The 17,516-nt window shown below is 33.7% G+C and overlaps 1 protein-coding gene across 4 annotated transcripts in view; it reads left to right on the top strand.

Annotated features, from left to right (window-relative positions):
• TENT2 (terminal nucleotidyltransferase 2) overlaps positions 1-17,516 on the top strand; it is a 69,825-nt gene that overhangs the window by 33,410 nt on the left and 18,899 nt on the right. For all 4 annotated transcript variants that reach the window (XM_057740397.1, XM_057740398.1, XM_057740394.1 and 1 more), the window contains 3 exons: positions 67-143; positions 536-664; positions 5,477-5,520. In XM_057740397.1, the coding sequence (XP_057596380.1) occupies positions 67-143; positions 536-664; positions 5,477-5,520 (250 nt within the window). The remainder of the gene's footprint in view (positions 1-66; positions 144-535; positions 665-5,476; positions 5,521-17,516) is intronic.

Raw genomic sequence — 17,516 nt, 5'->3', positions numbered from 1 at the left:
ATTTAGTTACTAGAGAGTTGGTTTAATTCCTACTTGAGCTGAAGTTTTTTTCTTTTTCTAAAATAGTTGTGTGGAGTTCGACTTGAATGTAAACAATATTGTTGGAATAAGAAACACATTCCTTCTCAGAACTTATGCATACCGTAAGTTTTGTTTTCATTTCCAAACAGTTTTTACCTTCTTGATTTATTCCTCATTGTTTATTCCTTCATAAAGATGTGTGTAGTAAATACTGACACCTCTTTAATTGTGTTTATGTAAAATGTGTCTCATTTTCTTATATACATAATATGTTGCTACACTAAAATCACACATACTATCAGAGTTATAGGTCAATAAAATGAATTTTAATAATTGGTCATGTTTGAAAGGTAACTAAAGTACGTTTTAGAAGTAAGATACATTTATGGTGAGCACAGTGTTTAATAACAGGAAGCATTGCTCTTTCTTTTGGCATGGAGTTGGGAAATAATGTGAACTTTCAAAGAAACTGTAATATCTTCTTACCATTTTTAAGTTTTAATTTTACTTTCAGTTGAAAATCGAGTTCGTCCGTTAGTACTGGTGATTAAGAAGTGGGCGAGTCACCATGAGATAAATGATGCCAGTCGTGGTACTTTAAGCAGCTATAGTCTTGTATTGATGGTTTTGCACTATTTACAAAGTAAGTATTATGAAGTTTTTCCCAATTTTTAAAATGAAAATTCAGTTAAACTTCATTATGGTGTCTTCCCTGTTGACCTTATATTCAAATATCATTGTTTTAAAGAGTTTTTTCTAAGGCACATAAAACCACATTTCCTAGTTGTTGCTTTGAATAAATGTTTTAGTAATGTTACCCCTGGAAAACATTATAAAGAAGTTTCACTGTGTTTTTATTTTTTGACAGTTTCCTGTATTCACTTTTGTATTCAAAGAACTTTCACCACTATATTGTGGACCCATTATCTTGGGTCAAATGAATGTTCAGAGGCCTATAAAAATAAACTCAAGCACCATTCATCATGTTTTGTATTTTTCACTTGAGACAGGAATTAAATGATTTTCTTATTGGTTTAAAGAAGCTTTTACTTCTTGTGAGCTGGCATAGAGATTGAGTGAAAGACTTGTTGTTAACGTACGGCCATTTACCAGGATGTCTAGGGTGTGATGTGTTGTGGGTTAATATTTCACAGTTTAGAAAGCAATTGTTGTAATATTTATGTTTATACCGTTTGACTCAATGATTCCATTTCTAGGAATTTATCCTAAGATAAATAATCAGAGGTGTATATATGAATTTATATAAGGCACTTTTTCATGGTGTTTGATGAAATAATAAAAGATTAGAAATAATCTAAGTTTTTAAGAGTAGGAGAAATGGTCAGAATTAATTGTGATATATCCTAATATGAAATTTACACAGACACTAAAAATCATGTTTTAAAGATATTTGTTGATATAAGAAAATATTTATATTTATGTCATACACAACATAATACCAGTTTTATATAAGAAATAGTAGCTATACTTGAATGTGTCTATATTCATATGTATACAAATATTGAAAAGGTATGTGCCAAAAATTTATCAGGGGTTATTATTTATGGACAGCAGGATTTGTTTTCTCTATATTACTGTACTTGTAGATGTTTTATAATATATATTAAATAAGAGAGTATATTTTTATTTGAACAATGGAATCAAGTGAGTTTTTTTGAGATAGTGAGAGAGACTTAAAATAGTTTAAATGGGCCAAAATTTTGTGAATCAGTAATCATCATAAAGATTAGATAATCTTCTTCTTTGTTGTTAAAAAATTTCAAGCTAATTATAATACATGTATTTTTGTTGCTGAGCAGTCTTGGTTATGTACTAGTTTGATGATTGATTTGCCCTTCCAGAAGGATTTGAAACATGATGTTGCCTGTTTTAGATACTTCTTTATATATCAATAATCATATTTGCCCAATTTTGCAGTTCAATCTGAAACATATTACTTTTGATGCTTTTTTAGTAAGCTGTCCTCTGTGAATTGCAGTTCACTTTTCATAAAAATTGAATAGTTATTATAAAATATATTAAGAATAATAAGACTAACACTTGTACTATCACCTAGTGTCTATTCATTTTTTGGTTTTAGTTGTGATTTAAACATTAGATTTGACTAAAGCATATAACATGCATGGACATTCATAATATGTGCCCTATCCCTCCATTCTTTTGGGTTACATTAGCAATTTTAATTTGATTTCTTTTTTAGAAAATTGTACTTTAATCACAGATGCCCCATGGTGGTTTTGTAAGCAAGTTAAAAATTCAAATGTTAGTATTTTACCAGTGTAATGAAATCGTGTTAAAATTTGGTTTAGATTTTGTTAAACATTTTATTCTTGACAAAGTGGTCCTATTTACTAAGGTGGCTAGTAATTAATTGAACTCTCATCAACCATTTCTAGGTGTTTGTTAAAAGACATGAGCTACCCAGACCTACTGTGTAATTCTGTACTTTGACAAATTTAAACTACTCCTCCACAGAAGAAATTAGAGAGATTGAAATGAGTATTATTAATTGTTTTTCCTGTCATACAAGAGTCTGCAAGTATATTGAGCAGTTCCAGCTCTGCCACAGTGAACTAGTTTTTGTGATTTTGGCCAAGTTATTCTACCTCTCTGGCCTTAATATTCATTTGTAACACTGATAGTTGGATTAGATGACCTTTAAGTTTTGTTTAACTTTAAATGCTTTGATATCTTTTTGTGCCATGAATGGAGAAAGGAAGCAGGTCTTTTCTGAGTAGAAAGGTTGAAAAGATTAAACTAAAGCATTTCCTGGAATGAATTTCAACAGTCAGCTACAAACTGCATATGCTTGAAAAGGTGACTGATGAAAGCATGAGGGAGAAAACACATTGAGAAGGGAGTTTAATAGTGATCTAAGATTATGAGTTTTAATAAAGACAAAAGTGTCAGTTGGTTAGAAACAACACTATGAATGAATATTCATAGAATGTTTACCATATTACCAGGTATGGAAATATCTCTTAGGCATTTTAAAATTGTTTTAAAGTTAGTGGTGGTTTACCATTGTTGAAGATATGCATTTTTTTTTTTAGTTTAATTTTTGATGAATTAGTGTGGAACATTTATATGTATAAATTTGTGGAGGCCTGACTAGAAAGCTCTCATCTGAACTACAGGCAAAGTAAAATCTTATAGATTAAATATATTCAAGGCATTATCTATTGATCATATCCTGCAATAATAAACTTCTGTTTTGTCTTATTTTGCTTTTGAGAGAGACAATTAAAAGATTGAAGTCCAAAGTTTTGAAGTCAAAATAGTAGTTGTTACAAAGAGATTCTTCCAGTATATGTTGGTTTGGAATAAAATGAACACTTGAAAAACTACTAAATGTTTTGAGGTTACTATCAGAATAGTGTTGATAAATAATTGCCAGGTACACTAATTGCTTCTTTAATGACTAGTGATTTTAAATCTTTAAGGTTGTAAGGCAAGGGATTTATTGAATGGTAACCTTGCCCTCAAAAGCTTCCAAATTGCTTAGTTCTAAAGACTCTTTATCTACTGAAAGACCCTATACCAGGGGTTTGTGTTTATTTTTCTCTCCTAGCATTCTGGTTATCATATAATTAGATAACTAGAATGAGATAATATTTTTTTTTTCTAATTTTCTAAGTATTCATCCTTTTTTAAATTATAATTTTAATTTACTGGGAGTGTTCCATGGGGATAGAATTCAGCTTTTTAGATTTAAAAATTAAACTAATTTGTAATAAGTGTTTCTAATTTGACTTCTGAATTATAATGAAAATTATTAAAAAGCCATTAAAAATGTTATACAGATTAGAGACTTTTAGAATTAAGTGACTGGGGCTTGAGTTTATTTGTAGGGTCTTCTAGAATTTTGAGCATTTAAATGCCTTTGGGGAAAAAATATGTATCCTTACTTCCTGAGAGTGATTCTGGTAAGTAATGAGTGAATTTTTGCCCCTAATAATCTTAATCAACACTGTGAATGTGCCATACTATCATGGAATTTTATTTTATTCCACTCTTCAACTTGGGAATGAAGCATGATAAAGGAGATATTTAAATGAGGCATCCTACTACTATGTGCTAGAAATTTATACATTTATAATCATAGTTGGAGACCATGTAAATTGGTAATAATGGTTGATTATATGTTCATTAATGTATTCCAGAAGTCATTTAAAACTTTTCTTGCTAAATAGCAAATTAAAAGTGAATTAATGATTCTTTGTTACTGAATTTATTTAATTGCAGTGGACCCTTGAACAGCACAGGTTTAAACTGGGGGGGTCTACTTATACACAAATTTTTTTCAGTGTATACATATTGCAGTATGTACTACACTGTTTGCAGTTGGTTGAATCTATAGATTTGAAACCTCAGACATGGAGGGCCAACTATAAAATTATACTCAGGGCCAACTGTATAGTTAAACTCAGCTTATAAAGTTTTTGACTGCACAGGGTTTGGTGCCCCTAACCCACCTGCATTGTTCAAGGGTCAGCTATATATATAATGTATTTCTAATTCTTAAATACATAGGTTACCATGCAGTACTGTATTTGGTCTTTAATCTTAAAGAAATCTTGAAAATGTATTATTTGTATCTTACCATATTCAAGACACTGTATTTTATAGTTATGTCTTATATTGTGGATATTAAACACTTTGCCTTTCATGTTATTCCATCTATATTATAAGGATGTGAAATTACAGTTAGTGCATTTAATGAGGTCGGGTTTGGGTAAAGCTGTAGAAGGTGAAGATTGACAGTTAAAAACTATAGTGACTTATGAAGATAATGATTCTTTTGTATGAAATTTTATTTATTTTATAGTAGATTGCTACAGATCTGATTTAGATTTCTAAACTTTGCTGAGTTTTTATTTTTAAAAGTATATTAATGAAGTTGAAGTTTTTTTTAGTTTTCTTTACCCCAATAGATCAGTTTCCCCAAATTTTGATATTATTGTTAGAAGAAATTAAATAATAAAGGGACAGTTATGATAGAGCTGTTATTCTTGTGATGTAGTGCCATTGGACTGTACTTTTAAAATTATTTTTTGTTGATAGCTACATCCATCTTAACAATGTCTTTTTAATATCTGTAGCACAGCCTCATCTTGCTTGTTTTGTGTATGTCTCTGGTGTTGGGCCGAATGATGTGTGTCCATTTATTGATGACCTATTATTCTAAAACCATGTAAGGAACATTGGTTTACATAGAAATATACATAATTTATTAACAGACCTTAAATTGTCAACTTAGATATATTTTGAATTTAAATTTTTAGAAATCAGAGTTAATTACACAAAATATATGAAAACTGTTGAATTTTAGCATAAACCCATATAGTCTCATACCTGGGAGTAGCTGACAAATTATTGCTTTGTAAAATGAATAACATGAATCATGGAAGCTTTAAACTTTTTCTTTTTATAGCCCTACCTGAACCCATCCTTCCATCCATCCAAAAAATTTACCCAGTAAGTGTTTCTTATAAATTATTATAATACATGTTATGACAAGTATATGTGGAACTATTATGTGCAGTATGAACATGAATATAAAAGTATTAGTTACCTTTTAAGTATGTGATAACATTTTCTACATTGGCTGAGGTATTGGCCACTAGAATATGAAAAATGTTTCATATAATTTTTCAGAAGACTGGGATTTTATTTGGTTATTGTCAGACAATCTTGTCATTTATGTTAATGCTGGAACTCTGTGTGTGATGCTCTTGATTATCACTAATGGGAATAAATATACTTCTCTGGTGAAGGCCCATTTGGACTCATACCAGTTTTTTTCATGCTACCAGTTGTTTCATGTTACTTTTTTTTCATGCACAGAACATTTCTTTAGTTAGTAACTCAGAAGTTTTACAGCTTAACATATGTATAATTTGAAATCAAGGGAAAAAATTAAGTTGAACAATTGGATAATTTTTTTATCATTCATTTTATCTTACCAAGTAATATTCTAAGGGGTAACATTAGTACACTATCCTTGTGTGTATATACTATTAAGAATCCTGGTGAAGTTAATTGGAAACACTCAAGAAATAAAGTGTGCCTACTAGAAAAAGTTTAGTTTTGAGTACTCAGTTTGAGTTTAGAGAAACCTAGGTAATGTACATATTTGTAATCTATATGAATATTTTTGTTTCTTTTCTAGTTTTTGTGTTCTTTTTTGCAGAATTTGCTGTTTCTTTGTTTTATACAGCTACCATTTCTGCTTTCCTCCATAGTCATTCTTTTTTTCGGGTTTTTTTGGAAATAATATTTAAGCTGCTTGTTTAGAATGTTTGACCAAACTTCTGAAACCACATAATTTTTTTACCTGTTAGTTCATAAACTTATAAGAAGAGATGTTTTTTAAACTTACTAAATAGTCATATTACAAAGGAAAACATAACATCCACCTCAAGTGATCAGTTTTCAAAGAACTTATTTATTTTATATGTATTAGGCAAAATATAATTAAATATATTGACATGGAACCCAATTTAAATGTCATTTAATCGTTGATTGAGAACTGATGTTCTTGTTTTTGAATGTCAGTTATTCTTGTAATGCACACATGTGAGGTACTGGATAATAAAGGGTTCACTGTAAATAGAGTCTTGCTGTAGTGGGGGCCTCCCAGTTTGTGGTGGGTCATCTACTAGAAGAGACTTTAACACAAGAACCTTTTGGAATCTGGCTATCTTATCTTCTTTTATTTTTTTTTAAAGTTTTATTGAGTTGTAATTGACATACAATAAACTGCATATATTTAAAGTGTACAATTTGATATTTTTATTAGTCATTTGTTTTATACATATTAATGTATATATGGCAATCCCAGTCTCCCAATTCATCCTACTCCAACCCCCCCTCCCCGCTTTCCTGCCTTGGTGTCTGTATGTTTCTTCCCTACATCTGTGTCTGTATTTCTGCCTTGCAAACCAGTTGATATGTACCATTTTTCTAGATTCCACATATATGCGTTACTATACCATATTTGTATTTCTCTTTCTGACTTACTTCACTCTGTATGACAGTCTCTGGGTCCATCCATGTCTCTACAAATGACCCAATATCATTCCCTTTTATGGCCGAGTAATATTCCATTGTGTATATATATATACCACATCTTCTTTATCCATTCGTCTGGCAGTGAATATTTAGGTTGCTTCCATGACCTGGCTATTGTATATAGTGCTGCAATGAACATTGAGATGCATATGTCTTTTTGAATTATGGTTTTCTCTGGGTATCTGCCCAGTAGTGGGATTGCAGGGTCATATGGTAATTCTATTTTTAGTTTTTTAAGGAACCTCCATACTGTTCTCCATAGTGGCTGTATCAGTTTACATTCCCACCAACAGTGCAAGAGGGTTCCCTTTTCTCCACACCCTCTCCAGCATTTACTGTTTGTAGATTTTCTGATGATGCCCATTCTGACTGGTGTGAGGTAATACCTCATTGTAGTTTTGATTTGCATTTCTCTAATAATTAGTGATGTTGAGCAGCTTTTCATGTGCCTCTTGGCCATCTGTATGTCTTCTTTGCAGAAATGCCTATTTAGGTCTTCTGCCCATTTTTTTTTTTTTTTTAATTTTATTTATTTATTAATTATTTTTTGGGGGGTACACCAAGTTCAACCATCTGTTTTTATACACATATCCCCATATTCCCTCCCTTCCTTGACTCCCCCCCCTCGAGTCCCCCCCACCCTCCCCACCCCAGTCCTCTAAGGCATCTTCCATCCTCGAGTTGAACTCCCTTTGTTATACAACAACTTCCCACTGACTATCTATTTTACAGTTGGTAGTATATGTATGTCTGTGCTACTCTCTTGCTTCGTCTCAGCTTCCCCTTCACCCCCTGCCCCCTCCCAAACCTCGAGTTCTCCAGTCCATTCTCTGTATCTGCATCCTTGTTCTTGTCACTGAGTTCATCAGTACCATTTTTAGATTCCATATATGTGAGTTAGCATATACAATATTTGTCTTTCTCTTTCTGACTTACTTCACTCTGAATGACAGACTGTAGTTCTATCCACCTCATTACATATAGCTCCATCTCATTCCTTTTTATAGCTGAGTAATATTCCATTGTATATATATGCCACATCTTCTTTATCCATTCATTTGTTGATGGTTCTGCCCATTTTTTGATTGGGTTTGTTTTTTTGATATTGAGCTGGATAAACTGTTTATATATTTTGGAGATTAATCCTTTGACTGTTGATTCATTTGCAAATATTTTCTCCCATTCTGAGGGTTGTCTTTTTGTTTTGTTTATAGTTTCCTTTGCTGTGCAAAAGCTTTTAAGTTTCATTAGGTCCCATTTGTTTATTTTTGCTTTTTATTTCCATTATTCTAGGAGGTGGGTCAAAAAAGATGTTGCTGTGATTTATGTCAAAGAGTGTTCTTCCTATGTTTTCCTCTAAGAGTTTTATAGTGTCTGGCCTTATATTTAGGTTTTTAATCCATTTCGAGTTTATTTTTGTGTATGGTGATAGGAAGTGTTCTAACTTCATTCTTTTACATGTAGCTGTCCAGTTTTCCCAGCACCACTTATTGAAGAGGCTGCCTTTTCTCCATTGTATATCCTTGATTTTGTCATAGAGTAGTTGATCATAGGTGCATGTTTTTATCTCTGGGCTTTCTATCCTGTTCCATTGATCTGTATCTCTCTTTTTGTGCCAGTGCATATTGACTTGATTACTATACCTTTGTAGTATAGTCTGAAGTCAAGGAGTCTGATTCCTCAAGCTCTGTTTATTTTTCTCAAGATTGCTTTGGCTATTTGGAGTCTTTTGTGTCTCCATACAAATTTTAGGATTTTTTGTTCTAGTTCTGAAAAATGCCAATGATAATTTGATAGGAATTGCATTGAATGTGTAGATTGCTTTGGGTAATATAGACATTTTCATAATATTGATTCTTCCAATCCAATAACGTGGTATATCTCTCCATATGATTTCTTTCATCAGTGTCTTACAGTTTTCTGAGTATAGGTCTTTTACCTCGTTAAGTAGGTTTAATCCTAGGTATTTTATTCTTCTTGTTGCAATGGTGAATGGGATTGTTTCCTTAATTTCTCTTTCTGCTTTTTCATTGTTAGTGTATAGGAATGCAAGAGATTTCTGTGTGTTAATTTTGTGTCCTGCAACTTTACCAAATTCATTGATTCACCCTAGTAGTTTTCTGGTGGCATCTTTAAGATTTTCTATGTGTAGTATCATGTTTTCTGCAAACAGTGACAGTTTTACTTCTTTTCCAATTTAGATTCCTTTTATTTCTTTTTCTTCTCTGATTGCTGTGTCAAGGACTTCCAAACTATAATAGTAGTGGCAAGAGTGGACATCCTTGTCTTGTTCCTGATCTTAAACGGAATGCTTTCAGTTTTTCACCATTGAGAATGATGTTTGCTATGGGTTTGTCATATATGGCATCTATTATGTTAAGGTAGGTTCCCTCTATGCCCACTTTTTAGATAGTTTTTATCATAAATGGGTGTTGAATTTTGTCAAAAGTTTTTTCTGCATCTATTAAGATGCTCATATGGTTTTTATTCTTTGGTTTGTTAATATGATGTGTCACATTGATTGATTTGCATATATTAATGAATCCTTGCATCCCTGGGATAAATCCCACTTGATCATGGTGTGCGAGCCTTTTAATGCATTGTTGGATTCTGTTAGCTAGTATTTTGTTGAGGAGTTTTGCATCTATATTCATCAGTGATATTGGTCTCTAATTTTCTTTTTTGTAGTGTCTTTGTCTGGTTCTGGTGCGAGGGTGATGGTGGCCTCAAAGAATAAGTTTGGGAGTATTCCTTCCTCTGCAATATTTTGGAAGAGTTTGAGAAATATGGGTGTTAGCTCTTATCTAAATGTTTGATAGAAGTCAGCTGTGAAGCCATCTGGTCCTGGACTTTTGTTTGTTGAAAGATTTTTAATCACAGTTTCAATTTCTGTACTTGTGATTGGTCTGTTTATATTTTCTATTTCTTCCTGGTTCAGTCGTGGAAGTTTATGTCTTTCTAAGAATCTCTCCATTTCTCCCAGGTTGTCCACTTTACTGGCATATAGTTGCTTGCAGTAGTCTCTATGATGTTTTTTATTTCTGTGATGTCCATTGTAACTTCTGTTTCATTTCTAATTTTGTTGAGTCCTCTCTCTCATTTTCTTGATGAGTCTTGCTAAAGGTTTATCAACTTTGTTTATCGTCTCAAAGAACCAGCTTTTAATTTTATTGGTCTTTGCTATTTTCTTCATTTCTGTTTCATTTATTTCTGCTCTGATCTTTATGATTTCTTTCCTTCTACTAACTTTGGGTTTTGTTTGTTCTTCTTTAGTTCCTTTAGGTGTAAGGTTAGGTTGCTTATTTGGGATTTTTCTTGTTTCTTGAGGTAGGATTATATTGCTATAAACTTCCCCTTTAGAACTGCTTTTGCTGCATCCCACTGGCTTTGGATTGTGTTTTTGTTGTCATTTGTCTCTAGGTATTTTTTTATTTTCTCTTTGATTTGTTCAGGGATCTCTTGGTTATTTAGTAGCATATTGTTTAGCCTCCACGTGTTTCTGTTTTTTTGTTTTTTTTCCTGTAATTTATTTCTAATCTTATAGTGTTACGATCAGAAAAGATGCTTGATACAACTTCAGTTTTCTTAAATGAGTGTTCCATGTGCTCTTGAGAGGAAAGTGTAATCTGCTCTTTTCGATGGAATGTCCTATAAATATCAGTTAAATCTATCTGGTCCATTGCATCATTTAAGGCTTGTGTTTCCTTATTAATTTTTTGTCTGGATGATCTGTCCATTGGTGTAAGTGAGATGTTAAAGTCCCCCGCTATTATTGTGTTACTGTCGATTTCCTCTTTTATAGTTGTTAGCATTTGCCTTCTGTATTGAGGTACTCCTGTATTGGGTGCATATATATTTATAATTGTTATTCTTCTTGAATTGATCCCTTGATCATTATGTAGTGTCATTCCTTGTCTCTTGCAACATTCTTTATTTTAAAGTATTTTATCTCATAGGAGTATTGCTACTCCAGCTTTCTTTTGATTTCCATTTGCATGGAATATCTTTTTCCATCCCCTCACTTTCAGTCTGTATGTGTCCCTAGGTCTGAAGTGGGTCTCTTGTAGACAGCATATATATGGGTCTTGTTTTTGTATCCATTCAGCCAGTCTGTGTCTTTTGGTTGGAGCATTTAATCCATTTACATTCAAGGTATTATTGATGTGTATGTTCCTGTTATCATTTTCTTAATTGTTTTGGGTTTGTTTTTGTAGGTCCTTTTCTTCTCTTATGTTTCCCGCTTACAGAAGTTCCTTTAGCATTTGTTGTAGGGCTGGTTTGGTGGTGTTGAATTCTCTTAGCTGTTGCTTATCTGTAAAGCTTTGGATTTCTCCATCAAATCTGAATGAGATCCTTGCTGGGTAGAGTATTCTTGGTTGTAGGTTCTTCCCTTTCATCACTTGAAATATATCATGCCACTCCCTTCTGGCTTGCAGAGTTTCTGCTGAGAACTCAGCTGTTAACCTTTTGGGAGTTCCCTTGTATGTTATTTGTGGTTTTTCTCTTGATGCTTTTAATAATTTTTCAGTGTCTTTAATTTTTGTCAATTTGGCTACTATGTGTCTTGGCCTGTTTCTCCTTGGGTTTATCTTGCCTGGGACTCTTCTGCACTTCCTGGACTTGGGTGGCTATTTCCTTTCCCATGTTTTCTACTATAATCTTTTCAAATATTTTCTCAGGTCCTTTCTCTCTCTCTTCTCCTTCTGGAACCCCTATAATGGGAATGTTGGTGCATTTAATGTTGTCCCAGAGGTCTCTTAGGCTGTCTTCAGTTCTTTTCATTCTTTTTTCTTTACTCTGTTCCATAGCAGTAATTTCCACCATTCTGTCTTCCAGGTCACTTATATGTTCTTCTACCTTAGTTATTCTACTGTTGATTCCTTCTAGTGTATTTTTCATTTCAGTTACTGTATTGCTTATCTCTGTTTGTTCTTTAGTTCTTCTAGATATTTCTTGTTAGACATTTCTTGCATCTTTTTGATCTTTGCATCCAGTCTTTTTCCAAGGTCCTGGATCATCTTCACTATCATTATTCTGAATTCTTTTTCTGGAAGGTTGCCTATCTCCACTTAATTCAGTTGTTTTTCTGGGGTTTTATCTTGTTCCTACATCTGGTACAAAGTCCTCTGCCTTTTCATTTTGTCTATCTTCCTGTGAATTTGGTTTTTGTTCCACAGGCTGCAGGATCATAGTTCTTCTTGCTAGTGCTGTCTGCCCTCTGGTAGATGAGACTATCTTTATAGGCTTGTGCACACTTTCTGATGGGGGGGACTGGTGGTGGGTAGAGCTGGGTGTTGCTCTGGTGGGCAGAGCTCAGTAAAACTTTAATCTGCTTGGCTGCTGATGGGTAGGGCTGAGTTCCCTCCTTGTTGGTTGTTTGGCCTGAGGCGACCCAGCACTGGAGCCTACAAGCTAATGGTGGATAAGTACTACTCAGAACTTCTGCTGCCAGTGTTCTTGTCCCTAAGGTAAGCCATAGCTGCCCCCTGCCTCTGCAGGAGACCCTCCCACACTAGCAGGTCTGGTTCAGTCTCCTGTGGGGTCACTGCTTCTTCCCCCTGGGTCCTGGTGTGCATACTACTTTGTGTATGCCCTCCAAGAGTGGAGTCTCTGTTTCCCCCAGTCCTGTGGGAGTCCTGCAACCAAATCCTGCTGGCCTCCAAAGTCTGATTCTCTGAGGAGTCCTCCTCCTGTTACCAGTTCCCCAGGTTGGGAAGCCTGACATGGAGCTCAGAACCCTCATTCTAGTGGGTTGACTTATGTGGTATAACTGTTACCCAGTTTGTGAGTCACGCACCCAGTGGTTATGGGATTTGATTTTATCACCATTGCATCCCTCCTACTGTCTCATTGTGGCTTCTTTTTTGTCTTTGGATGTGGGAAGTCTTTTTTGGTGAGTTCCAGTGTCTTCCTGTCGATGATTATTCAGCAGTTAGTTGTGATTCCAGTGCTCCCACAAGAGGGAGTGAGCACATGTCATTCTACTCTGTCATCTTGAACCAATCTCCTTATCTTCCTCCTTTTAAAAAGAAAATTCTGCCCAAAGAACTATTATAATGAGTTTATAGTGTAGCTTGGTATCAGTATTTATGCTTTTTTAAGCATTATGAAAAATGAAAGCATCAGGAAATATAGAAATGAAAGTAACGTAAACTTTTCAACTTATTCTTGAATGTTTTCCTTCCTCTGTAAAGTATTAATTTTTTAGCTCATACAGAAGGGTCAAAGATAATGACTGGGTGTTTACTATTTCATTTCATTGTCCCAACTTTAAAATTCTTTAAGACCTAGGTTTCAGTGTGGAAAGAGCTGCATATATTTTTCAGGATATAAAGGATCTAATAGTTAAACTTACCCTTTAAAGGATCTGTTATTGTGTATAGAAAAGGTGCTTCTACAGAAGTCTCACTTAAAACCCTGCACCACTTGGAACTCTTCTTACTAATGTAAAATACTGATATTTCAGTTTATTAGCACTATGCTAGGAGACAGAGGTATTAATGTTATACGATACCCAGATTCTTACCAGTATATTCTAGTTTGAAGAGCCTCATTTTTACTTCTACGTTTCATTTTTCTAATCACCTAGCTTTCTCCCATGACAGGGTCCTGATTTCTGTTCACATGTACTACCTCTAACCCTATATTCTCCACCCTGTTTTTCTGATAGTTATATTTCTACACTTGTAACCAGGAACTAGATTTAATACTAGCCTATCCCCAAATCTTTAAAAAGTACTAACAGCAAGCCCTGCTAGACTTAATAATGTCTGAATTTGCTTTCATGTGTACTTACATTGTCATAAATATGTAAACCACATTATTTTTACTATAAGATTGATACTTAAGTGGATAAGGATAAACCCCTCTTAGCAGGTTTTTTTGCTTTGTATGAAACCTGTAAGCTGATCAGTGGAGTGCTTTTTTCAGTTGTACATCTGATAGAACAAGCAAATTAGGTTGTTTCATATTACTAGTAATAATATCATTTATTTAGTGCCTATTTTATAGCAGCACATATATAATAGCATGTATAAATTTTATATACAATATCTTTAATCCTAAGCAAATAAACTTATAAAGTGTTCTCCTTGTTTCACAGATGATTCTTAGAAAGATTACATGATTGATTCAAGCTGTTTAGTCACAAATTATGGATGCAGAAATTGGTATTTTTTTCCATTATACTATGCTTCCTGTGGAAAGGCAAAATGGTAGTAATAGTCACTAAGATATCATTTCATCTAATTTGTGTTCCTTACTACATTTTACTTGTGTATATCTGATTATTCCTATACAGATATATTTATATACCTTCCTTTAAGAAAAGCTGATAGGACAGAATTTCAGCTTGTAAATAAGTTTGAGAATGATTTGGAACTTCACAGTGACAAACTTTCTTGTTACTTTACAAAGGAACAAAGTTTTAAATTTTGTGCTTCTCTAATATAGCTAAAATAGAGTTAAAAATATATTGTTCAACATATTATGTTCCTTTATGTCATTTTCATGTTTTCTAAAAATTCATAAAATACTTATTAAAAAATTGGTATGGTGTTTCAATTCAGTTGTGATATTGAATTATGAAAGAAAAGAATGAAAGATTATAAACATTTTTATTTTCAAAAACTATGTCATGATATATAGCAGTATTGATTATTACTACTTAACTATTGACTAAAAAAGCAACATAAGAATAGAGGACAGAGTATTGACTATTGAGTTAAAGAAATGAAGTTGAGAAGGTTTAAATATATAAACTCAGGTTAAGCATATGAAGGGATCTTTATTTTAATGTAAGCATATTATGAGATTTACCTAGATTTATGTTAGGTAGATTTATCAAGGCAACTTATATTTGTTTCCTTCCCTGGTGATATCTTCCTATTTTCAGAAGCCAAAGATAATTCCAAAATAATATTGGAAGTTGCAGGAGGTAACCATACTGTGTTATTGTAAATACACAATTAGAATAACAATGATGCCTGGTGTATACTGAATAATTAATAAATAGATAATAATATTGCTACTGTGCTTCCCGTATGTTAATATCATTTAATTTGTATGACAACCTTATGAATACTATTATTTTCCTTATATTATGGATGAAGGATCTTAACCTTTGGATAGCTAGGTAACTTGGTTAAGTTCCTATAGCTGTAGAAGAACAAGGTTTCAAACCTAGGTCTGACTCCAGAGCTCATGATCTTAACCACTTCATAATAGTACTTCTACTTTGTGGGTTTTTTTTTTTTTCTTGGCACACGGGTTTAGTTGCTCAGCGGCATGTGGGATCTTGCTAGAGCAGGGATTGAACTTGTGTCCTCTGCATTGGCAGGCAGATTCTTAACCACTGCGCCACCTAGGAAGCCCTACTTTGTGTTAAAAACACTTATGTTCCTTTAAAGATCTCACTCCTATCAGATATAGTTGAAAGGCAATTTAATAATCAGTCTTTAAGGTACATAACTAGTTTAGTGGTGATCTGCATATAATTAAGAAATCTTGGTAGCATTTCAATGTATCATTTAGTTCTTTTTCTGTTCAGGTAGAACTCCACTTAAATGCTCCATATCAGTTATTCGTTTCTTTGAGATTTTCGTCAACAATTATTTCTAGGCTTTAACAATTCATATTATTAGAAAGCTGTGCAACTTAAATTTCTTTGCCTAGAGATGGAAAATACTCATCTTTCATTTGAGCTAATGATATTCTTTCATACATCACTTTTTTTTAAGCTCTTTACTGGAATATAATTGCTTTACACTTTTGTACCAGCTTTTGAGGTACACCAAAGTGAATCAGCTGTATTTATATACATCCCCATATCCCCTGCCTCCCGTGACTCCCTCCCACCCTTCCTGTCTTCGCCCTCTAAGGCATCACCGATCATCGAGTTGATCTCTCTGTTATACAGCAACTTCCCATTAGCTATCTGTTTTACAGTTGGTAGTGTATATATGTCTATGCTACTCTCTCACTTCGTCCCAGCTTCCCCTTTGCCCCCCGCCTCCCATACCCCATGTCCTCCAGTCCATTCTCTGCATCTGCATCCTTATTCTTGCCCTGTCGCTGGGTTCATCAGTACCACTTTTTTTTTTTTTTGGATTATGTGTATATGAGTTAGCATACAGTATTTGTTTTTCTCTTTCTGGCTTATTTCACTTTGTATGACAGACTCTAGGTCTATCCACCTCATTACCTATAGCTCCATTTCATTCCTTTTTATGGCTGAGTAATATTCCATTGTATATATATGCCACATCTTCTTTATCCATTCATCTGTAGATGGGCATTTAGGTTACTTCCATGTCCTGGCTATTGTAAATAGTGCTGCAATAAATATTATGGTACATGTTTCTTTTTGGATTATGGTTTTCTCTGGGTATATGCCCAGTAGTGGGATTACTGGATCATATGGTAGTTCTATTTTTAGTTTTTTTTTTTTTAAACTTTTTTTTTTAAATTTTATTTATTTATTTATTATTTTTTGGGGGGTACACCAAGTTCAATCATCTGTTTTTATACACATGTCCCTGTATTCCCTCCCTTCCTTGTATTTTTAGTTTTTTAAGGAACCTCCAAACTGTTTTCCATAGTGGCTGTACCAACTTACATTCCCACCAACAGTGCAGGAGAGTTCCCTTTTCTCCCCACTCTCTCCAGCATTTATTGTTTCTAGATCTTTTGACAATGGCCATTCTGACTGGTATGAGGTGATACCTCATTGTGGCTTTGACTTGCATTTCTCTGATGATTGGTGATGCTGAGCATCTTTTCATATGTTTGTTGGCCATCTGTATGTCTTCTTTGGAGAAATGTCTATTTAGGTCTTCCGCCCATTTGTGGATTGGGTTATTTGCTTCTTTGGTATTAAGCTGCATGAGCTGCTTGTATATTTTGGAGATTAATCCTTTGTCTGTTGCTTTGTTGGCAACTATTTTCTCCCATTCTGAGGGTTGCCTTCTTGTCTTGTTTATGGTTTCTTTTGCTGTGCAAAAGCCTTTAAGTTTCATGAGGTCCCATTTGTTTATTCTTGATTTTATTTCCATGATTCTAGGAGGTGGGTCCAAAAGGATCTTGCTTTGATGTATGTCATAGAGTGTTCTGCCTATGTTTTCCTCTAGGAGTTTTATAGTGTCTGGCCTTACATTTAGGTCTTTAATCCATGTTGAGTTTATTTTTGTATATGGTGTTAGGAAGTGTTCTAATTTCTTTCTTTTCCATGTTGCTGTCCAATTTTCCCAGCACCACTTATTGAAGAGGCTGTCTTTTTTCCATTGTATATTCTTGCCTCCTTGGTCAAAGATAAGGTGCCCATATGTGCTTGGATTTACCTCTGGATTCTCTATTCTGTTCCATTGATCTTCCTTTCTATTTTTGTGCCAGTATCATACTGT

This window comes from Hippopotamus amphibius, chromosome 1 (assembly GCF_030028045.1).
Source record: "Hippopotamus amphibius kiboko isolate mHipAmp2 chromosome 1, mHipAmp2.hap2, whole genome shotgun sequence".
NCBI classification, from domain to species: Eukaryota; Metazoa; Chordata; class Mammalia; order Artiodactyla; family Hippopotamidae; genus Hippopotamus; species Hippopotamus amphibius.
Note: the sequence above shows the minus strand (reverse complement) of the source record. Positions and strands in the feature narration are given on the sequence as shown.